Source organism: Lissotriton vulgaris, chromosome 8, assembly GCF_964263255.1.
Source record: "Lissotriton vulgaris chromosome 8, aLisVul1.2, whole genome shotgun sequence".
NCBI classification, from domain to species: Eukaryota; Metazoa; Chordata; class Amphibia; order Caudata; family Salamandridae; genus Lissotriton; species Lissotriton vulgaris.
In genome coordinates this window covers 12,734,557-12,759,648 of record NC_141696.1, presented here as the reverse complement: position 1 = coordinate 12,759,648, position 25,092 = coordinate 12,734,557, and the positions used below count along the sequence as shown (strand labels likewise).

Below are 25,092 nucleotides of genomic sequence, written 5' to 3'. Positions count from 1 at the left end.
ACTTGGAAGCCTTGGTTCTTGGTTCTTAGGTTGTATGGATTTTTCTGTGATTTCCGTGTAACTGTATGTCTCACTGCAGACATTAAGCTGTTGATTCTTCCTTTTGAAGTAACCGGTCATGAAATACAGAATGACATCCTGTGTAAAATCTTCCTTTGCTTCTGTAATTTCATCTAATGTACTTTCCACATCTATATGTTTGGAAAAGTAAAACTTGTTCTCTCAAGCATTTGTCAGTAGTATAAATTAGGATGGCACATGTCACATACTGTTCTATGAAAGACCGCACACAGTGAAATACTGCCTTCCAAATTTTGGAGCATCTTTTATCCATAACATCATGTGAATCTGAGGAGCATCTCTTGCTGGGTACTCTTTATGTCAAAGAAATCAGTTATTTCGCCAAGAGGAGGATTTATTTTGTTGCAGATAAAAGACAGCAAGGCTTGGAATCTGTGGTTAAACTATCTGCAAACATTAGTTTGCCTCTCGTAAAAATTCAAGCAGCTCATCCCATGCATATTCATCTTTGCATTTGACTTCTCCGAGATGACGATACCAATACTCGTTGGTGTCACGTTGGCATGCCATCAAAATAAATTAATTAAGTTGTATTCTAACTTTTCATCTTTTTCTTGAACTTTATCAGCAAATTCCCACGCAGAGAGATTTTGAGATTAACACCTGGCTTCCGTATATGATTCACAGCATATGAAAGTCCAGACAAGTAACTCTCAAACAGAAGGTAGAATATGTATGGAATGCACTGACAAAATCTTGGATCATCTGAACATAATTGTGTTGAGCAGTATTCAGCTGCTAGTCTTTGTACCGGAAGGTCATCATAGCAGCCTCCTGCTCCAGTAGAAAACAGTTGGGGGGCTACACTCAAGGGAGCTCCTTTTGCTTGTTTCATTTGAAACAGCTCAATAGCATCGCCAATGAATTCTTTAGAATGCAGGGGGTGGATGCTGTAGTGCTCATACATTTGTTCTGATCTGGATTGGTCCACTTTGTTTTAGTGTGTCCACTTTATGCTAATGGCTCGTCCTCTATACGAGTTACATTTGCAGCAACATCTACATTTGTATGGTCTCCTTCTTGGTAGCTGTCTGGGTCATTGTTCCAGGCTCCAGACACCTCTGACTTTGGCAGCTTTGCACCTTATGGTCATACAGACCCTTTCAGGCAATCCCAACATCTCCAAGTGTGACCAAAACTCTCCCTCCCTGCAGAAAGTGTGCTCCCTGTTGCAGCCCAACAGACAATCTACAGCATGGTTGAGCTCACAGCTAGTTTTAGAGAACTTGAGATCCCACCACTCGAAGGAAACCAGAGTCAATGGTAATTGAATTTCACGATTGTCGGCGACTTTGACTTGGTGGAATGTGTTTGGAAGGACCTGCTCTGTGGATACCAGCTAACAATGTCCAGTAGTCTCCTGGCTCCTGTGTCCCTCGAGCTCTCTCCCCATTGTCCACTCATGGTGACCCACTGCCTGTACTTTGTATTGGCAAGCATATGGGTTTTTGGCACCATCTCATTATGCCCCAAGGAAACAAGGATCATCTCTGCCTGTTCCCCAAAGCTAACTGGAACTCTTCACCAAGTGCTACACTCAACAACCCAGGTGTCTGCCCATCAGCTGGGGGCCATGCCCTCTTTGGACATTTGAAGCTGCCCTTGGATTCCTCATATGTGTAGCACTCTGTGAATTGAGGCACAAACCTTTCTGTCTGCTTATCAAAGAACCCATTCTTCTTAGGCTCAGAATGGGACTGGTTACCACCACTTCCGTGGGAATTATTTTGGAGGCCTTTAGAGAACTTTGTGTTTTTATGTTTTTCTCACCCCTCTTTCTTCTGGTGGGATCCCTGATCACTCTTGTGAGAGTTCACCTAGATATCTTTTTGGACACTCTGCTGCTAGCCCAGAGTTCTGTCTCCTCAGCAAGCTTCCTGGGGTCAATCAGCCTGCTTTGAACTAAGTGCCGGAAAGCAAATACTGAGCATGTGCTCTCTCATTATCAGATTGTAAAGCCCATTGCCATCATTAACTTTGCTTCCATGCACCCAACCATTCAGTTCTATTGCTGGAGTAATCCACAAACTCTATCCAGGATGCACTAGAGAGCTTCTAGCTATCTTCGAACCTTTGTTGGTACTTTTCAGGGGTCAAACCAAATTTCGCAACCAAAATGGCTTTCATGGGTGTGCTCCAGACACACTACAGGGGGACAAATAGCAAAATTCTAAAAGTGCAAAAAGTACAATTGATGGACAGAATGTTGGACAATGTCAAACATTCACCCCAGTACAGAGATCTGAGCCTAAATCCATTGTTTCTTTGCTCCCCATACCCTTCCAGTTTAAACCCAGCCACATGTAAATCAGTCTTGATCCTTTAACTTTCTAAAAGTGGCAATTGCTAGACTGGCATTTAAAATTCAACTTCACCATATGTAGTGATTTTAAATTGTGAGTTCAGTGACACTAAGCTTGAAACATCTATGCCTTCCCAATTGCGAATTATACTTAAAAGATTAAATAAGGTAATCCCAATGTTATCCTATAGGAGAGATGGACCTTAAAGTAGTGAAAAACAAAATTGGGAGTTTTTCACTACCAGGGCATATAAAACGGAAGGGTACACGTCCTTTCTTTTGAATATATGGCTCCCTGCCCTATGATTAAACAGGGCATCCCTTAAGGTTAACTTATATTTATAAAAAGAGAAGGTTTAGGCCTGGCAAGAGGGTTATCTTGCCAGGTCGCAGTGGCTGTTAAAAACTACAATCATTAACATTTGTAAAGCGCGCTACATACCTGTGAGGGTCTCTCAAGGCACTGGGGGGAGGGGGTAGCTACTGATCAAAAAGCCGGGTCTTGAGAAGTCTTCTGATGGCCAGCAGGCCCTGGGTCTGAAGTAGGTTGGTAGGGAGAGTGTTCCAGGTCGTGGCGGCGAGGTAGGAGAAGGACCTGCCCCCAGCGGTGGTTTTCCGGACGCGTGGAGCAGTGGCGAGGGCGAGGTTGGCAGAGCGGAGGCTGCGGGTGGGTGTGTGGAAGCTGAGACGGTTGTTGAGGTATGATGGTCCGGTGTTGTGTAGGGCATGAATGAGGAGTTTGAAGGTGATCCTGTTGTTGACAGTGAGCCAATGCATGCCTCTCAGGTGGGGTGTGATGTGGCTTCGTCGGGGAACATCGAGGATCAGTTGTGCTGAGGCATTCTGGATGTGTTGCAGCGTCTCAGGAGCTTGGTTGTTGTTTCTGCGTAAAGGGCGTTCCCGTAGTCCAGTCTGCTGATGACCAGGGCCTGGGTGACGGTTTTCCTTGTGTCGGGGGGGATCCATTTGAAGATCCTGTGGAGCATTCGGAGGGTGTTGAAGCAGGAGGCGGAGATGGCACTGACCTGCTTGGTTATGGAGAGGGTGGAGTCGAGGATGACCCCCAGGTTGCGTGCGTGGTCGGTTGGTTCTGGGGCCATTCCTACTGCTTTTGGCCACCAGGAGTCATCTCAGGCTGAGGGGGTGGGGCCGAGGATGAGGACCTCTGTCTTGTCTAGAGGGCACATGTAGTGGACTGAACTAGGGAACAACACGTTCCTCGAACCTCACAATAGTGATCGCATTGCGGCGCTTGAACAAGTTGCTTCTAGATTCTCCGCCGGCTGGTGGATGAATCGAATGCATTAATTGTATAAGAATTTTTTGAAGAGAATGATCTCTGAGGAATGAATATTGTCGGCTGACATATCCTCCTACCATCGTCTTAGCAACAGACGTAGGCACCTCCTCTATACAGGTTGTCAAACAGTACTTTTAAGTCCTGAAGAAGACCCGAGCTGGTTGCGAAAAACAAGCACCAAAATATAGGGTCGAAGCGTCGACGTAGTGTCATTTATCAGTCCTTACTAAGTTCCAACTACAATCAGAAAATTCAAATAGGGTTGTAACCAATGCACTGTGATTGTTTGGACTGACTTTTTATTGTCTACATGTATGGTTTTGTGTAAATTGTATTACATGTTGATGTTTCATTTTCACTCACTTTAGTTTATGTAAGTCCATTGTATGTTTTTGTGAAAGTTTATTTCAGGACAACCACTGATAATTGTATAGCACGGTTTTTGATACAACTAATGGTTTATGAAATAATGAATATACAGGATTGAATCCAAAAATTAGTAAGAAAAATAGCAGACGTTACAAACCAGCGAAAAACCCTGTTAGCGCTGATTTTAATGTCGCTATGCGTGTTAGCGATATACTTGTAAATAGGGAGAAGCTGGGTTAGCGATAATATCCCATGTTGTTTCACGGGACACGCCTCCCTTGCATCTCATCAGCGATGCAAGGCGATGCGATGTTGAAGCTAGCGCTAATCCCATTGAACATGCTTTAGCGTGCTCTTAAAAATAAAGCGATATTATTATTGTCGCATTTCGTCCGAAAACGGATGCAAACGCGGAGATAAAAATATCGCTAGCCCTTGATAATATGCCCCTAACTCTCTTCACAATGTCTCTCAAAACTTATCACCAACAGATCAAAGTTGAAAAGAAATCCTACCTTACTAATCTACTTAGGCTTGCCGACTTGGATCTAAAAATCATTTTTAAAATAATGAATTCCTTCACCTGCCCTAAAATACTCGAACAAGAAATCCCACCATCACAGATTCCCTGCAATCAGATTGCTGATTTCTTTTAACAGAAAGTTCTTATTTTACAAAAAGATTTCAAAACACACCTCCCACCGCCCACATAGGTATCTTCTAATTATTTAAACAAAATTTGGTCCAGCATGCACATTTCTCTTTTCAATTATTCAACAGTAATCGTATTTATCATGCACAATAGTAAATCATTTGATGGCAGAATCAGTAATATTGTTTGAAGTTAATTCTTTATTTATTCTTCATAAAAACACTGTAGCCATAGCCAACGCGTTTCGTCCTCCTCGGACTTCTTCAGGGCAAACAAAAGAACTCTTCTTCTAACGTTAACGTACGGAAATGTGTCCTCTGTCCAGTCCAATTCATACTCAAGTATCTTAACGATATTCTTCCTTCCTTTTCCTCCGATTTTGTTCTCATATAGGGTAGAAAAAGATGGTTTGTTTTACAATTTCCAATTGCTCACGTTTGATGGTTAAGCAATTGATGATGCATTAATTGTGCTTAGACCCCATTCCCCAGTTCTTCTGTTTATAATGGTATCTTTTAATTATGTAAGTGAAAGACCGACCCTTCAATATTTACAAACTATTAGTTTAGAACAGTCACGCCATGCCATTCTTCCTGTACATCAGGGTCTCCATTTGACCCCTGCTCCCCCTCCCCAGATTTTTGCATGCTGAGATAAGAAATTCCTCTCTCTCAGGAGCAGAAGTGCCAATGCAATGGAAAATCGTGGCAGTTAAATCCCTTCAGAAAAAAACTACTTGCCCACCCTACCACTTTTTCCCATCTCCGTTCTATCTCCCTGCTTCCGTGTCTCAGCAAAATCACACTGAAACTAGTCATTGTTCAACTGAACCCTTATCAAGAAGAGGCTAATACTCTACATCCTAGCCAATCAGGCTTCAGGCCTAAGCATTCAACAGAATCGTCCTTACTATACTCCGCTGAAACTCTCAAGTCAGCCTTAGATCAGGGAAAAAATACTGTGCTGATTTTATTGGATCGGTCAGCTGCTTTTGATGCGGTCTCCCATGACATTCTGCTGGACCATCTTAAAACATACAGCATCTCTCATCTGGCCTTGACCTGGCTGAAATCTTTTTTGCTCCACCAGAGACAAGTAGTCACTCTCGGCCACTATCAGTCAGCAGAAAAAACCCTACTTGCTGGGGTTCTGCAGGGCTCTGCTCCACATCCAGTGCTGTTTAATGTTTACATGGCTCCCCTCATTAGCCTAATATCTTCTTTCAACATTGAGACTATCTCGTATGCTGATGATACACAGCTAATTTTGGTGTTAGACAAACACTCCTCCAAGTCTGAAGGGAATCTACAACGTTGCCTCACAGGGGTATTCCACTGGATGGAAGAGAATCACCTGAAGGGTAACAGGCAAATCCTATACGTACTCTCCTGGCCTATGGTGGGCCACGGACATCCACCCTCCTCCCAAATCAGTGAATATAGTAAAGAATTTGGGAGTGAAGTTCGATTCATCACTATCTTTTCTTCAGCAATCTTTAGCGGTGGCAGGTGCTTGCTTTCACCTGATAAAGTCCCTTAAAGGTTCTTTGAGCTAGTCCCCTGCATGGCCAGAAAGGCAGTGGCAGTAGCCCTAATTACTTTGAGATAGGATTACTGCAATAGTTTATATGCAGGGACCAATAAGTCCATCTTAAACAAACTACAGATAGTCCAACAAGCAGCTGCATGGATAGTCTTGAAATTGTCACGAGGCTACTCAGCCTCAGCTGCCCTAAAATTGTTACACCGGCTGCCTAGCCACAAAAGAGCCCATTTCAAGATCCTGATAATTACCTACAGGTTCATTCCCTTTATGATTCCACGCCTCCTCTGACCCTCGTCAGCGGACCTCCTAAAGGGTGGAAAATCAGTTGCGGTCCTAGGGCCCAAAGCCTGGAACCTTCTTCCTAGTCATCTTCGTTTCATTAAAACAGAGACTAACGTCAGGAAAGCCCTGAAAACCTGGATTTTTGGTACTCCCAACACTTTATGCCTCTCACTCATCTGAATTCTGAGTTACGTCTGTACTTATTGTATCACACCACATAGCACCATGATGCTCCTCGGAGTGAAAGCTGCACTTTATAAATTCTATATAACATAACATAACATGCAGTTCATAGTTTTAGGCACATATACATTAGTTAAATATGCCAATTGGGTATGAGCCAATGTTATCATGTTTAGATAAAAGAGTACATACAATTTAGCACTGGTTAAAAGTTGTAAAGTGCTCAGAGTCCAACGGCCAGCAAAAGCAAAGTCAGAAAAAATGGAAGAGAGAGGCAACAATTTGGGGTGAAGACAACCCTGAGGCAACAGGTCTAACATAAAGTCTTCTGCAACTGAAAGATAAAAGCTATAGGCAAGATCTGAAAAGAAAACTGCTGGCATTAGTTAACTCAGCACACAATATACCCTGATTTAATTATGTTTGCCAAAGACAGCTGGCCTTTCCCCACAGGATGTCAGTGGCCATATTTTTAATTTTAACAACTTGTAAAGCCCACAAATACCCGTAGGTGTACCGGCACCATAGACACCTATGTTACTTTGTAGGCTCTATTGCCCAGATGCATCAAAGTACTTTTTTGCGATTCCTAATTTGCGAAAATTACCGAATCGCAAATTAGGAATCTCATAATGGTATGCATCATTTTTTTCGCATTTTTTTTGTGATTCGGTAAAAATCGCAATTTTTACCGAATCGCATAAAAAATGCGATTTTCAAATTGCGAATTCGCAATTCCCATTCATTCCTATGGGCTGAAATGCCCATAGGAAAGAATGGGAATTGCGAATTCGCAATTTGAAATCCGAGTTCAACAAAGCATTTCAAGGGTGGAGAGGGGGGTCCAAATGACCCCCCCCCCCTGCACCCATGAAATGCACTTTTACCTGTAAGTTACATACACACATGTCCTAAGGACATGTGTGTCTGTAACTTAACAGTTTACAAAATGCATTTTTGTGCATTTTTAAACAATTTTGCAAATTACCACGAGGTTCAACTTCGTGGTAATTTGCACTTGTAATTTGTAAAATCGCAAATGTTTTAACAATGATGCATTGCATAAGAGGAATCGCAAATTTGCGATTCCTTAAAAGCAATCGCATTTTTGGAATTCGCTAAAAATAACGATTTTCCAAAAATGCTTGATGCATCCCAGAAACCAATTTAGGAAGTGCAAACGGCCGATATTTGCGATTCGCAACGTTTGCACGTCCTAAAAAGGTTGATGCATCAAGCCTTATAAGTTTATTTTGAGGTCTTATGACACTGTTAGATGGTGGAATGGACTGTCTGATTGCCAACTGCATTGGCCATACTTTCCAACAAATAAGTTGGTCATTTACCGGTAGCAGAGTAAGAGCTCCGTCTTACATTGCAAGGACCATCTAACCCCTAACTCATGGTTGCCCTGCAGCATTAAGAGTTGAGAGTTCTCTTGACCTGTTGTCAATCATGCGCTTCAGATTTTCCACCACAGGACTGTTGCCTCTGATGCATCAGGAGCCCCCCTCATGTAAGGTAGGCCTCCTAGTGTGGAATTTCCCCACATAGGTCATCATTGCAAGGCATAGCAAACTCATGCATAAAAAAACAACATTGACCCTCACACGCAGGAAGAAACCATCACACATCTCAAAGTCATTGTTTTTGTCATTGGCGGATGTTTTTGAAATGGAAAGAAAATGCCAAGTAGACTGCAAATACATGGTGGCCAGCCCAACATTCCATCTAGAGGAGAGCACTGGTTCTGCACCATTGTAAACACTTTTATCAAAATGTTACCCACTAGGCAGGCTTGGGTCATTCATTACAAATGGCGGCCTACTGCTGGGCGGTGGAGGCAAGTGGTCTTCTACAACTCCTAAAAGCTGTAACTCGACTACTTATTGAATTTATTGAATGCAATTTCTTATGTCATAAACTATCTGAACCCCGTGCCCTGCATCCTGTGTTTTGATGGGAGCTGAATGAGAGGTCGGAAGGCCCCTGAAGACTCATATTCATTGTCTGGACAGGAACTTTCCAGAGCACCTTCTTCAAGTAGCATTGCCAAAGTCAAGACCAGGAGGCCTGGGAGTTCCTGCTCATCCAGACTGCACTTGCCACTGTATAAAAGGTCTGAGTGGGCCTCAGACCCAGGGCCGGACTGAGAACCAAAACCGGCCCTGGCAAAGTGCTCGGCAGTCTCCCCCTCCCCCCCCCCCACGGGGCTTTGGGGGTACTGCTGAGCTCTTTGCTGGGGCCGGTTTTCAGTCGATGTTGTTACAGGGCTGATTTTGCAGCTATGTACCAAAAATGGCCCCCAGGGGCCCAAAACAGGCCTCCACCCTTGCGGCGTACCGGGGGATTGCCCAGTGCCCGCTACGGCCAGTCCGGGCCTGCTCAGACCTACCAACCATACTTTGAGTTGTTCGTCTCATAATAAAGAGTTTACCATTTGGTTCATATTTTTCTTCATTCTGGTACAGATATGAACCTGATAAACATATTGGTTTTTCAAGGAAGTAATGCAAGATAACCTAACTGAAAGGGAATATTCTCTTTAAAGGATGAATTTCCCTCACTCACAGAAGGTGGATGCTTCATCATAGGGAAGCTTCTCAAGCAGTGACAGCTGATCAAAGCGAAGACTGCAACTCCTTCAGCAAGAAAGAGGAGCACTGCGTGTCTTTGCAGAGATAAGGCAGGCACCCTATGGTAAGCTCAGTGAAGATGAGGGATGCAGAGCATGCAGGAAGTAAAAGTGTGAAGTGAAGGTTAAAACTGATTACCGATGCACAAAGAAATGTATTAGTGCACACCGGGTCAGGATTAAAAACAGTGGACACTTCAGGAATCTATTAGCTCTTCCTATATGTGTCACAGAAACAAGCGGTCAACATGTTTCTGCAGTTTCACCCTCAAAAGAGGTGTATCGGCATTCACCAGGACCAATAAAGATATGCTTCTGTTCAAAATGTATTCATGAATAAATACAAAATCAAAAGTGGTCCACTGTAGAAGCAAAGAGGGATCAAATGTTAAATAACCTTTGGGGAAGAAAACAGATAGCTTACTATTCAAAGAAAGATGGCAAAACTATTGCGCTGTGCAACCAGGTACCGAACTTCAGTGGTGATTACAACTACAGTCATGATTGAAACAATTTCCATACCCAATACATTTCATTATGAATATAAGTGAAATGCACACCCAAGTATATCTCGTGTTTCATTCATTGCTATCATAAACTTGGGAGAAAATTCTCTGTGGTCTATAAATCTCCCTTTGTGTTTTGACAGATATGATACTAGCCACTTCCAGTACTGCTACAATACCAGGTGGGGTACCCTGGCTGGCCTGTGGCACCCATAGAACTGTATTTGGAGACATGTTCAATAAATCAATCAATCATGAGTTTGTCAAGCATGACTACTCACCCGTAAGGGTCTCAAGGCATGTTACACAGGACATACCCATACCAAGTACTCTCTGCAGTCTCTTTTTAGTAAAGATCATGATGTGGCAAGTGGGCAGAGTAATAAACCGCGCCTTGTGTCAGTCCTTCATTCAGGGGAACCTTGAGTTACTAAGGCTAGGTTTATCTGCTATATTCAAGACACAGGTCTGCCTTTTCCATGCCAGCTGCTCAGGAGAGATGTCCACCCCCTGTACCTACATCCAGATCCTTCCACTAGTTGTTAATAGTTTTGTCCTTGTCATTTATCTGCAGCCATAGAATCCCTGTAACTTTACAATGATTAATAAAGAGAGCTGAAAGGATTACTTGGTTGGTTTTAATGCGTGCAGCCTCGTGGTGGGTGTTCCACTACAGTATTAATACAAAGGGGAGGCGTGTAAGGGAAATGTTTATTGACCTTGCATTGTTATGATCCTTGTAAACTATGAAAAAACCATATATAACAACGGGTCAGAAGAAACATAATGAAGCTATCTAGACAACTCTGTGCTATTGATAGGATACAATCCCTGAATCCGAGGTATTCATGGTAAAAAATATGTTCCCATCAGATACCCATCCTGTACCGCCCTACATCATTTGGGATCCTTCACCCGAAGGAAGTGGAATCAAATCCACTACGGATTAGGAAGATTGTGTCCTAATCGTATTTGAAGGAGTTGGTGATGTATAAATGAAAACTATATGTTGGTATCCGGGGGCAAAAAGAGTTAGCAGTGCAAAAAGTGCTATATGTAGCATGTGATTAAGTGAGTTAATATTGGGTTGTGGGAGTGGAAATAAAAGTTCTTTAATAGGATCCTACCCACACCCAAGGTTAATAAACAGTGCAAAGTAGTGTTAACAAATAACTACTTGGGTCTTATCTAGGTCGACATGTTTCTGCAGTGTTGAAGGTTCACAAGATACCTGTCTGCTTCATCAGGACCTTAACAATAAAGTGCTACTGCTGATAAATATGTGTTAAGTGATCAAAATCATATCACCCACAATCTGGGGAATGAACTCTCCACCTCACCCGGCTACAGCTCAGGTACAAATGGAGCACCGCTCTGTCCGTCGGTACTCCTCGCCTTCCTCTAGGCTGACGATGGGAGTTCATTCCCCAGATTGTGGGTGATATGATTTTGATCACTTAACACATATTTATCAGCAGTAGCACTTTATTGTTAAGGTCCTGATGAAGCAGACAGGTATCTTGTGAACCTTCAACACTGTGACTTCTGACAGCAAATGATCTGGCCCCTACACAGACTCTCAGAGAGAGACACAGCAACCCAGACTATTGTCTGAGTGTACAAAGCTGTTGTGCATGTGCTGTGTTTGATGGTTCTTCTGTGGGATGCAGAAGTTGTCATCTTTTGTCTTCTCCTTTCAGGCTGGATGCACGCTGGCTATCCCATCATGGCCCACACAGACTCAGCCAAAGGCCTCCTTAGCGTAGAGTTAATTACTGCATCAAACTGGGGTCCGCTTCACGAGTTGGGGCACAATCAGCAAGGCTGGAATTGGAACATGAGTCCTCACACCACAGAAGCCACCTGCAACCTTTGGTCAGTCTATGTGAGCGAGAAGGTGCTGGGAGTCAAGAGGAGCAAAGCGCATGGGGCCCTTCGCCCAGAAACCAGAGAGCAGCGCATCAAGGACTACATCAAGAAAGGGGCCAAGCTGGAGGACTGGCATGTCTGGATGGCTCTGGAGCCATATCTGCAGGTGAGCCGTGAGGGGAAATGGGTGAAATCAGGTGGTTTCTGCAGACTGTCTGTAGGGGTAGAGCATTAATGGAGTAATCTCAGAATAACCCTCTTACTAAACTTCAGTATCCATGACATTCTACTCCTGACACCTCGCACACAGCTCTCTTCATCACAAATGCTGCTCAGCACACATAGGACCCTCAGTCCTTATCACTACACTCCCTCCAACAAATGGCATGCATGAGGCATCAAACACAACTAGGGAATTCCTCAGAAGTCATGAAGCCAGATATGGCCAAATGTACCTGAGTTGTCTCAGATCAATGGTGTGAACACCTGATGTCCTTCTGTGAGAACAGGACCCTGGAGACATAGCAAAGATTTCAGAAGATGTGGAGTTATCATCATATACTTGGATAGAGTCTTCAAGAATCCTGCCTTTTTCCTGTTCTTTTGCAATTTTAAGTGCCTCACAAATGAGTAAAACAATCAACAAACCTTCAGGGACACCACAATGAAGGAAACCTTATGTAAACCCAGCCTGAGATAGAAAGTATCATGCATGATTCACTACAGCAATACATGGTACCTGTGGTACCCATGCTCTAAGGCACATTAAAAAAAGCTGAGGAAGCGACTAGGCAACTGGCAGACTCCAGGAATGTGTAGAGCCATCTTTAACTTCCCCTTCAGCAGCAAGATCAGGAAGGAGAGGTTGCAACCCCACCACAAGGAATCCTGGTTTCTAACTCAAATCTCCAGGGCGGAAAATCTGGGTTGAGACCAAAAAGAAGTGTATAAACCATAATTGATGATATGAATAAAGATCTACTATCCTCTCTAGATGCAGGTCAATGAAAGATATGAACTGGGCCAGGCTCTCACCCTCTTGAAGAATCCTCCAATTGGGTCATTCTTTCTGGTCAAATTCAGTCTTCTCATCATCAACCATAAAAGTCAACACGTGGGGATCCACTGGTTCCTCACGTCTCCACTAATGTAAAGAAGAAGCATATGACTGCTGGACCCATTGACTTTGCAATATTACCTGCAGCGTCATTGATAATACTCAAATCCATGTATTAATGGGGAGTGTGAAAACACTACAACTTGACTGAAACACATTTATTTATGTATGAAGGAGACATATCTCTGCTTGAGGATGGGACATGGACATCTTCCTGACTTGGAGATCTGTTTCATTTCTTACTTACCTTCAACTGGATGTAGGAATTATGGGTCACACTAGTCACTGCCAAAGCAATAAAACCACAGCAGTAACCAAAAACACTAGCTTTCATCTCATGAGACATCTGTTGCTGCCTTTTTTTCACTGTATTGATTTTATCTGCGACTTGATGGCCATCAAGGAATTATTAAATGTTGTGTGAGCCAAAGCTCTGAAGAAAGATGTTGAAAACCAAAGAGATTGTTTTATCATCAGGAAATCATCCCATGTTTGAGCTGCATTGGCTTCTGCTGGCACAGAGGACCACATTCTAAATACTCTTTGCCATTTTTAAAGCCTGTACAAGACATGGTCCAAAAGATCATCAGCCATTTCTCCTGAATTAGATATTAAAGCCCAACGTAAGATACAGAAATGGAACTCCATTTGTTATGGCCAGATTTAATTGACAAGCCACTGTGGACGGTTCATCCACGCGGTGGGAGCCCTGCTTTGGAACGCACTGACCCCAATCCTATGGAACATACTTTAAATCCACCAAATTCTGGACATTGACTCATTCAAGAAGAAGGGTTCGGAAACAGCAAGAACTGCTCAGGATCGGCTGGCATCCCATAAGAAACAAGTCAACAAATAGCAACTATCAAAACAAATAATTAGAGTAATCATGAAACAGCAATGCCCAATCACTCCTGTCTAATTCTGATAGGCCCTCCATGGTTCAAGATCCAGTTTTTGCCAGACTGGGTGCGGTCAGTGCTGTCCTTTTCAGCCTCACTTCTTCTTTCTCCTTTAAATACTGAGCTTCAGTCATCAGTTCAGAAAGTACTGTTTGGCTGGTAAATGGGTGGTGGTTCTACAGACATTTTTCTATGTACGCGTGTAGATAGTTACTGCCCCGTGTGATTTTCTTTGTGTTGTAAGTATTGTTATCTCTCACCTTTTACTGTGTGCTGGACCATGGGCACCTCCACACAATGTGGTTGATACTAACATTCAATTTGAAATATACACTTTTTGAGAATTATTTCTCTTCTGTTCATATTCAAGTCTGTTACTTACTGATCTTGCTGTTTAGTTGCTGAAAAAACAAGGATTTTTTGTTGCAGTAAATATGATACCTTGGTTTGGTTGTCTGATAGAATATTGAGGAAACAAATATTGTGTAGAGCGATTATTGTTTCAAAAAATATCGAGGACCAAAATATTGAGATGGTACGTGCAATGAGGTGAGTGTAGATTTCCAACTCAACTCCACATCTATGCAGCTTGAATATTTATATATCGTCAAGGTACATGGAAGTGTAGTTAAATATAGTTAAAGTTTGATTACCCATAGTCGTTGACCTTCATGATATTTCTGTCCTTGAGATTCTTGACACATTATTTTGTCCACACAATTTCTTTTCTCCAATATTTTGTGCAAACACCTTTGGTTTGGGTGCTGGGTAACATTTATAAGCTGGTTCTAATTGTTCTGAATTAATCTTAGTTTCTGGTTTTCTTCAATTGTTTATGCATTTTAAGAATGAGGCAACGCTGAGCAGGCCGGGCACCTAGAAAGAATACAAGTAAAATAAATTACTCTCAAACTGAGTGAGCAGGTAAAACAAAGATCTTCAGCAAGCCCCCTGTCATTGCAGGACAATGAGAATCAAGAGACCATTATTTAACCAGTCCACTAACACTCCCCCACATAACATATGAGAACAGCAGTATAATGGTGGGGGGATCTAGGTTTCCATCATGCATTCAGATATTCAGATACCATCAAAAGGGAGTATAGAACAAAGAGATACTTATCCCAACATAGGGAGCTGATGTGGAGTCGGAGCTGGTCTTTTTGTCCAAGATCTCTGTGTGCAGATGTTTTCATCTGCCAATGAACTTCTGGTGAAGGTTCCAACCTGAGACACTGGCTTCCAAAATATCATACCCGACAATGTCAAGGAGCCCCGGCCCCTGAAGTAGGAAGTCATGAATGTTAGACTGGGACCCGTGCAGGCAAGAGAAAAAAGTGCAGTCCCTAGTCTCAGGGTGAAGCGAGTGCCAAACATCCACAAAGGCTTGGCCCGCCAAAATATCATTAGTGAGGGCTCTCTCTCTCTGCGATTTGACAGGCACAATGAGCAGTGTGATCTAAGACAGGGTCAGGGGGTGATTTCCAATCCTCTCCCCACAAAGAATTAGGGCGTACATCTAAAATATGCTAGGACTCAGGAAAGGTAGGCTAAGAAGTGAGTCCTGCCTATGTTAGTGGCATATATGGAGCTCACAATCCCCAATTTGCCCTCTAAGAGCAGCTTGGCAAAAACCCATTTACCTTCATAGTCTAACCAGGTCTTCAGCACTTTGCAGAGGAGGTTACCTCCTATAAAGATGGCTATTCCTCATTTCTTGGAGGAGCTTTGTGATGGGGTCAAGTCTCCACTGACTGGCACCCACCTCTTCTGTCCACCACTGTGCCTACTCAGTTCTGTTTGAATTTTAGAGACTCCTCAGGGAAAGGAGTGTTTCTTGAAGCAGAGCAATACCGGCATGTTTTGTATGGAAATAGTTACAGTTTCTTGTAGAGAGCATGGATACCCAGACACGGGCTTCCCAGCACTGACAGGGATCAAGAGAAAAAGAATGCACTGATTATATGAACAGGTGAGTCTTTAGTTGCTTTCTGAAGCTGGGAAGGTTACTGGCTCTTAGGTGAATGGGGAGAGAGCGCAAAAGCTTGGACACCAGGGTGGCAAATGACCGCCCTTCACTTCTGGCCTTTTTAGTTCTTGGAGTGACCAGAAACAAGCGGTTGTTTGACCTTAGCTCCTGTGCTTTGTTATGCGGGACAATCATTCAATCAATCAATCAATCAATCAATCAGGGGGTTTATAAAGCACGCTACTCACCTGTGAAGGTCTCAAGACGCTGATGACTATGGATGCGTAGCCTCTGAGGGTGTTTTAACATGTGTACAATCCAGGGAGCTTTAAAGTCAATTTTTGTTTCTCACCGGCAGCCAGTGATGGCTAGCCAGAGCCAGATGTGCAAACTGTGATTTTGGACTCGGGCTGCATCATTTTGAATAACCTGCAGTCTCCCGGGGACATAGGCAGGGCTGCCTAGCTAGAGCGAGTTGCCATAATCTAAACGTGAACATATAAGGCCTTGCACCAGAATTCTCTGGGATTCCACAGGGAGCCATTTGAATGTCTTCCTAGGGGCTCTTAGAAAACAGAAGCCAGTTCCTGTCACTTTCTTCACCTGGGAGGCCATGATGAGATCTTCATCCAGGAAAACTCTCAAACTCCTTACTTCTGATTTAGGGGAAGGGCAGTCACCCAGACATGAAGGCCATAGGAGACAGTCCCAAAGGCTTGAGTTGTTCCCCACCTCCATGACCTTCGTCTAATCGTTGTGCAGTTTCAGGCAACTGGTGGCCATCCACTTATTCACTCATTCCTGGCAGGGAGACAGACTCACCACAACTTGACCGATATTCAATGCCAATGAAATGACAATCTGGGTGTTGAAATGCAAAGACCTGGGCACACCTCTAAATCAAGCTATAAACTAATGTAAGGTAATGTAAAAGTCCACTGAAAAGTAATGTCAATTTCCACTAAAGAAAAGTTTGTGATAGTGTCCAAGATTTATTTCTCAAGAGCAAACAAAAAAACAGCTGACACGTGTTTCGTCGCTTATCGGAAATAATCCTGCGACTTCCTCAGGGCTGAATACTAAGTGAAAAATAAATAAAATTGCTCTGCGGTGATAATTCCAACCCGGCTAGCTGAGGCTTCAAAAACGCCCCATCTGAATAGAAAGTGTCTATAAAGTACCAGTGCGGTCAAATCAACAAAAAGGTGTTTTAAATCTATAAGCAAAGAACGGAGATCAATTATTCGTGACGGCAATGTAGTCCACATGAAAAGTATTAACACTATGAGGGGGTGCGCAGAGATATTTTCCGTTTAGTAAGTCAAAAGGATCAACGTGGACCCCTGAAATTATTCACCAACCGTGTGCACAATTGGTGCTGAGGATCCCCTCTGCAGTGTCAGTTCTCCGATTGAGGACACTCGCTGTCAAAGCGGAAGCACCATACTTCCCGAGTTATGAATAACACTTAACCAGTGTAGACAATCTGTGTGTTGGTCCATGTATGGCACCATAGTAAAGCCAGATGAACAGATAATATCAGCTAATGGACTCACATACACATTAAAGAGAGTGGAGCCCAGGGATGAGCCCTGGGTCACTTCACGTTTGACCTGATGGACCTCCGATAATAGTGTAATTACTCTTTTCGTTTCACATAGTGCGACAGACCATTAGCATTCGAAGACAAGATCAACAGTAGCTTTGACAGATGTAGAGGAGAACTATAAACTGTGTACAACACAGGTAGCAAATCCTTGTAGGCCAGGGTGACGGGAAGGAAGAGAAGGAGGTACAATGAGGGAGAACTATCTGTACTCGAGTTGCAGGGGGTCTCCGTAGTCTTCCAAATGTGCTTTGCAAAGTCAGGTTACATAGTGTAATCGAGGGCAACAGATGCTTGAAAGGAAAAGGCAGGAAAAGGAATGAGAAATGGGGAAAGGGAAGAAACCACAAAACCTTAAGTTGTGCGCATGAGAGCCACCCTAAATGCAGCAGCAAGAACGGTTACAGGAGCTAAGAAACAAAATCACACCCCCCACGCTGCAAAACCTAAAGTGGCTACAATTCGAAGCGCACTGCTATTTTCAAAACTACCCATCTCATCTGTAAAGCTCTTCACACTGGAAAACCAGATTACTTTGCAGCCAGACTCACTAAAGCAGGACAATTGAGAAGCCTTTGAAACTCCAACTCACTCCTTCTTATCCTCCCGAAAAGAGGATAAGCCTTTTCTTGCTCTTTCAAAGACAACGCCCCTAAAATCTGGAATTCTCTCCCAATACATATCAACACTAACCCCTTCAAGAGCTTCAAGGGACAACTAATAGAATGTTTCTTCAACCTGCCATCTCTATCCCTCTGGAAAATAGCTGCGGAGTCCCACCATGACATCCCCACCTAGCTACATTAACCCCTCCGTAAAGTTTGCTCAACGATCCGATGCTCAACTTCACAATCTAAATTCTTTGTTTGACTTTGAATGACAAACTCCTGAAATTGTACTTAAACTACCTGAATTTGACTGATAACAAACTGAAATCTGTGTTATTATTGTACCATCAAGCCTCAGGTGCTTCAGACCCACTTAAGGACTTCTCTTTGCTCTTTCTTTGGAAGCTGCATCTGTTGCTCCTGGGTTGAGGGGTGACTGAGACCTGTCTCTATCTTCATGAAGAGAGTCCCCCACCTATTGGGAGACCTCATAGTCCCATTCCCTGCACAGACTATGCAAAGACGTCTAACATTGTGAATGGTGGTGAGGTGACTGCAAGGGCAGCATCACCCCAGTATTTAGGGGAGGATCAGACACGTCCTGGGTGACATGGGTATCCATGCTAGAGTCCCCCATCCTGTCGAAGAAGGATTCAAGGATCAGAGAAGTCTTAAGTTTTGTCATCCATAGTAAAGTAATTTACATCAAAGGCCATATTGGAGGCTGCATTGCCATGGGCTGAGGTCGGAGTGCAAGAAACACCCTAGCCTTGATGCTGAAAGCTGATGAATAATTTACAAAAAAAGAGATACTGCATCCCATATACAGCAGGCATCCTTGGGTTTCCATGTGGCTTGTATGATGGGTCTGACATGCTTGGGCGTGGGATGCAGGCAATGATGGGGCTTGGGGAGCGTCGAGGCCTGGTAGTCTGAGCCTGAATGCAATGGGTCCCTTGAAACTCCAGTGGTTTTGAGATGTAGGGACAGTTGGATACCATGTCATAACAATGTAGAAATGTATATAATGCTGCAACCCCTGACCTCTAGGGATATATGGGAACCGCTGTAGGCCTCCCAAGTTCAGGATGATGTCACACACACTGATGTCCATGCACACACCCCAAAGGTAGACAACGGAGCGTATGTACATACATACATAGCTCCAGGCGGCTGGATGCTGATAGACCCCCTTATCTCACATACTTACTCATTGCATGCAGAATATTATGTTCATGGTGAGTTCAACTGTGCTGTCTATGCCTAATATAAGTTAAACTATTCAGATATATAATTGAAATTCACCTGCTGATTAGACCCAAGTGGCGGAATGGGGCCTCAGGACACCACGTGATCATCACAGGCCAACATGACCCAGACACTCTCGCCCAGGGCTAACCTGGCTCCTCCCACACCTGCCCCGGGCCCTCTCACAAACTTGTATTATTTGTAGTACCCGGAATGTTTACCACACTGTTGAGTCGCGATCAGAGGACTCTTTGATCTCCACTCTCTGCTTCCTATAGTTATTGGTCTGAGTTTGTGTGTTTTAAAATCATTATATATAAAAAAAATGTATACATAATGTTTTGATAGTGTTGCACACAAATATTTTTCTTTTATAATTGTTCAATTTCCTTTTAAATTGTATGTAAGATGTATTGAAAATGGTTTTAACCCCTTGGCTGCCGGGTGTTTCACCCCCGCTGTGTGGGGGGGGCCGTGTGCGTTGCCGCTGTGCTGTTGACGAGCTTGGCTCGTCATGAGGCACAGCGGAGCTGCCCTCGTGACGAGCTGAGCTCGTCACACCACACCCGTTTTAGAGCGTTTAGCACAGCGGAGAAATTATCCCTGCGAACGTTCCAACGGCTGTGACAAGCTCAGCTCGTCATGAGGGCAGCTCAACCGTCCCTCATGAGGAGCTGAGCTCGTCAACAGCACACAAGGGGTTAAGTAAATGTGCAATATAAATAATTAATAATTCAGTGTTTTTAAAAGATACTGTCTCTTGTCTCCCAGCTGCAGGAATGCTTTGGTTGGGCCCCCTTCATCCAGCTCTTCTCCGAGTACCAGAAATTGACTAACATCAAAAATGAAAACCCCTCCAAGATGAACCTGTGGGCAGAAAAGTTCTCCAATCAGGTTAAGAAGAATCTGGCCCCATTTTTCAAGATGTGGGGCTGGCCGATCAAAGACAGCGTCTCTGCAAAGCTGTCTTCACTGCCGGAGTGGAAGGAGAACCCGATGAAGACATTTGTTGCATGTCAATAATTACAGAAACACACGACTTCGAGAGATGAACATGGTTATCCAGAAGCTTCTGTAATAACTGCTTCTAATACAAGTGATTGCATATATTCTTCTTGTGTGTGTATGTGGGGTGTCCACCTCATTCCAGCCTAAAGCCCTGAGCTTTTTATCTTCATATCACTGATGTCAGGGGTGTTTCTCTAATTAGCTTAACCCGTTCCGTGCTGCCGTCGGCCATTGGTCGATGGCAGAACTACCTCCCTAGAGCTGCCGTCGGCCAATGGCCGACGCGGCCCCTCCTGTTTCTTCCGCAAAATCGCGGCCGCCGTTAAGGCGTTAAAGAAAGCAAAACAAGTCCACAACACAAGATTTATTAAGGTGATCACACGAATGAGCGTCCAGGTCTGGGAACTGTGGGGCAGATTTACAAGCCCCTTGCGCCACTTTTCCAATGTTCAAAGTGACGCAAAAGTGGCGCAAGGGGCTTGTAAATCTGCCCCACTGTCTATAGTGACCTGGAGTGAAAAGGCCACTCTCTGCTTATGTGAGTTCAACGTGTAGGTGTTGTGAGGTAGAATCTTCACCAGTGGTACCATCAACCCCCTCACAACATCCTTAACAGCTCTATTGTGATTACAGATGAACACATGAAACAAAAACTGTCTCACCGGATCCATAAAGAGGGGGTCAAACAAGCTGCAGAGTCCCTATGAGCATGTAACTATGTTTGCATGTGCAGCCCTCGTACCATCACACAGGCCTGGTGGAATCCCTGGAAGTTCTCTCTTCAGAATTATTATCATCAGGGCTCCAGGGAATTTCGGTGGGTGGGGAATACTAGGGATTAGCATGTTTTGTGCAAAAACATGTAGGAATCAAATTTACGGTGCTGAGTCCCACAGTTTTTTCTGGTATTACACAGGAGTCCTCACCTGCTTTGAGCAGGTGTATTACAGGTGTGATACCCCTCATCAGCAGTGTGCCTGCTGGCTCAATAATTCCACTGGTGCCTATAACTGTCCTTACAGGGCCCAGTGGAACTGATGGGACAGTTGAAATTATGGCATTTGCCTCAAACTATGATCTGTTCTTTTAGCTGAAACAACGCGGTTCACCCAATCGAAGGACTCTACTTCTCCAACTTTACTGGTTGGCATTCACTGCTGCCAATTTCAGCTTTAAACGATGCAAAGAAATCTTCACTTCCCGTAGTTTATTGGGGAATGCCTGGGAAGTAGTCCCTCCACCCAGTCATTACTTTTTGATTCCTCAAAACTTGTACTTGCTCTAAAGATCAGGGGGCAAAACCAACTCAATGTCAATTTCCAGTGGTCCTTCGATCCCAATGTATTGCCGCCTTGAACCCTCAAAAACAACTTTGTATCGTTATTCCTGTCTGTTAATAATAAGTTCACCCTGCAAAAACCTGCAATGGCTAAAGATTGAATTTTAAAACCTCTGCATTAATATCTGATTCTTCTCAATCAGTCGCATCAATCAACGTACACAATTACTTATCATACTTTTCTCTTGCTGGGGCTATTGGTGGAGAGCCGGATGCTGTAGTGAGTGGAAGATCCTTCTCAAACCCTTAATCAAACCTGTAACTCACACATTGCCGGTCCCTTTTCTTCTCATGGTCAGGTATATCTTATATGATCGCCCGCGGGTACCACAAATGTATATGAAACTTTCCCCATCTTAGTGGGTGCCTCCCGAACACTTGACGCTTTCGCCTACTAAGGTTTTGTAGTTTCTTCTATCGCCCTGCATATCTGACTGACCAGTGGCTCTGGTTGTGGTTGTGGTTCCTGGTAAGGTCTCCATTGACCCATAATCCTTCTTGAATCTTCCTACTCTCAGCATTCACTATGATATGCTCATTTCATCTGTCTCATGGCCAGAGTGACGCATCATTGGAAACTTCATCATCCTCATAATGTTACAAATTCATCAAAGGATTCTCCTTCTTTTAACCCCCTGGTAGACAATGTAAGGGTCTTATTCACAACACAAAGGAAAATTCAATTGTCAATGTAATTTATTGTCAAATTGACCCCATTTAGGCCTACAAGGTAGCCGCCAACAGGATTCCCGACAGGTGTAAATGCATTTACTTGTGCACATTTCATTGGAGGGTCAAAGATCTCCACAGAAATGAATCCCACCCAAAGGGTGCAAAGTAGCATTTAAAGACGTGCTTTGAAGTGGAGGTTTTGCTTCATGTAGCTTTGTGGGTACTCACAGTCTCCTCTCCTAACTCTTCCCACCCTGATCATGCTAGGCCATTTACTCAAACCCTGGCTTGAGTAACTCTCCTTTTAGGACTGGAGGGGACTGGATCAGCCCCAGATTTGATCATGGGGTGATGAAAAAGAGATGTCTCCACAATGAAAAATGTTTTCTCCACGTAGAAAAGGAATGCGCAGTTGAAGAGGAGGTTCCATTTCCCATGTGCTGAATTCTCTGCTCTGAGGTACTCAGCAAGGCGGACATTTCCACTCGTACACCTTGAAACCTGCCTTTATCGCAGCTTTCAAGGCGTAATACTGGGAATTTTTGTTAATAGAAATAAAGGAAAAAGGGTGGGAGTTTAAATCTCTCCCAATACATTTACTTAATTGAGCCCCATATCACTCCAGAGCAGGTCTAGCACGCGGCGTGAAATATCACTCTAATCTAATTTATGCTCCATCATATTCAATTAAATCCCCTAGTTCTGGAATTATTAAACATGAGGCTATGAACACTTCTTTTCTACACACAGATCTAAGACAATGCAACAAACCATGTTCACCTGTCGCAGTCTCCATTTCATGAGCTTCGGTGCTTAGATATATGTCTCAGGCACGTCTCCCATACAACTGCTGACATCAACTGCTCAAAACGATGAACAAAATTTCTAACATTTGTGTGCACCTCATAACTAGCATGCAGTAAAATGATGTATACACAATTATTTGTGCACAACCAAAACAATAATGAGTCACACTAAATACAGCGTTTGACATTTTATGTTGTTATTCAGGATTGATATGCACTTAAATATATATTGGCCTTGACTATGCACCTGAATTTGTTCATTTGAGTTTTGATCTTTGGAATAAAGCAGTTGTGTCCGGGTACTCGTGTTGTCTCGTTCTTGATGACTCATATCATTGTGGAGTGGGAGGCTTGAGATATATACATATTACCCAGTGGTGGCTGCCACTGGGTAGTTATAGTTAGGTCAGCTGTTCGATAGGAGTGGTACAAAAGGGGGGTGGTGATGGACGGAGCATCTGAATCAATCAAACACTCACACCCAGTCAAAAGATCTGGGTTTAATCCATCACCGTTCTTTAGCCCACTCTGCCACCCCAGTTCAGACATGGCTATTTGCAAATCAGTCTGACCCTGTGCCTCATGGGAACAGTCCAGCCCGAACTGCCAAGCCATGTCTTCCCTGGACCGGAAACAAGCTTCCGAGGACCGGTTTCTGGCATTCCAACCGTCTACAGCCCGGCTTGCTTGAATCCAGTGGCAAAGTGAGCAAGGGACTCACCTCTGAGCATACCCTGCCACACTTATGGCGGCCAAAAGAGGTACAAAAGGGGGTGGTGATGGACGGAGCATCTGAATCAATCAAACACTCACACCCAGTCAAAAGATCTGGGTTTAATCCATCACCATTCTTTAGCCCACTCTGCCACCCCAGTTCAGACATGGCTATATGCAAATCAGTCTGACCCTGTGCCTCATGGGAACAGTCCAGCCCGAACTGCCAAGCCATGTCTTCCCTGGACCGGAAACAAGCTTCCGAGGACCGTTTTCTGGCATTCCAGCCGTCTTCAGCCCGTCCATCACCACCCCCTTTTTTACCGCTTTATGGCCGCCATAAGTGTGGCAGGGTATGGTCAGACGTGAGTCCCTTGCTCACTTTGCCACTGGATTCAAGCAAGCCGGGCAGAAGACGGCTGGAATGCCAGAAACCGGTCCTCAGAAGCTTGTTTCCGGTCCAGGGAAGACATGGCTTGGCAGTTCGGGCTGGACTGTTCCCATGACGCACAGGGTCAGACTGATTTGCATATAGCCATGTCTGAACTGGGGTGGCAGAGTGGGTTAAAGAATGGTGATGGATTAAACCCAGATTTTTTGACTGGGTGTGAGTGTTTGATTGATTCAGATGCCCCGTCCATCACCACCCCCTTTTGTACGGTTCTATAGGAGTAGCATTTTTAGAAGTGCTATTAACTTTGCCACCGTTTGACGAATCTCCACAAAACATTCCAAAAAGGTGCTACTTTTGGACTAGTTTGTGCTTAGAATGTTTCATGGTGATGCAGCAAGTGGTAGTCGAGAAAAGGGGTTTTCCCAAACTGCAAATCCCCATGAATTTTCAAATCAACATCTTAGACAAGGCTACAGCAAGATCTGCTAAACATGATTACACTAAATTTGGATGAAAGTTAGATCTTGGTCCGCAGATTGTGCTTTTTGTGGTATGTTCTAAATCTGTTCACTAGTTTTTGAAACATGAAGGAGTCCCACCCCAGCGTGACCACCAACAGCCGGGTGGGACCTCCAGTGGCCCGCAAGCAGCGTTTCTCCAAGCTCTCTCCACCGGCATAGTTCTCTCGGACAAAGGCAATGGGGCACGGCCTGCACCTTAGCCTACCAGAAGTTTTCCAATGACAGGGGCCACAATCAAGGTCACTCCGACAGGGGGCGGGGCATACTCCCAGCAAGCAAGCAGCTCTCAATGGGCGTCCCACCACACAGGGCGACCTGGGTCCAGGTGTAGTCACTTCAGACTCGAACTGCTCACCCTCACTCCACGTCCCAAGTGCGGATGTCTGCTATCTTGGCAGCGGAAGCCTGTTCGAGTAATTGGGGTGGCTGTGCTACAGCTGTGTAGCAATGAGGAGACAAGAGCT

General features: G+C 44.1%; 1 protein-coding gene across 1 annotated transcript in view; it reads left to right on the top strand.

Moving 5' to 3' along the window:
* The window catches only part of LOC147693226 (TRPM8 channel-associated factor homolog), a 171,685-nt gene extending 148,384 nt beyond the window's left edge, over window positions 1-23,301 (top strand). The window contains exons 7-8 of the mRNA XM_086933632.1: window positions 11,556-11,890; window positions 19,946-23,301. Of these exons, the coding sequence (XP_086789758.1) occupies window positions 11,556-11,890; window positions 19,946-20,197 (587 nt within the window). The 3' untranslated portion in view covers window positions 20,198-23,301. The remainder of the gene's footprint in view (window positions 1-11,555; window positions 11,891-19,945) is intronic.
* Window positions 23,302-25,092: the final 1,791 nt, after the last annotated feature.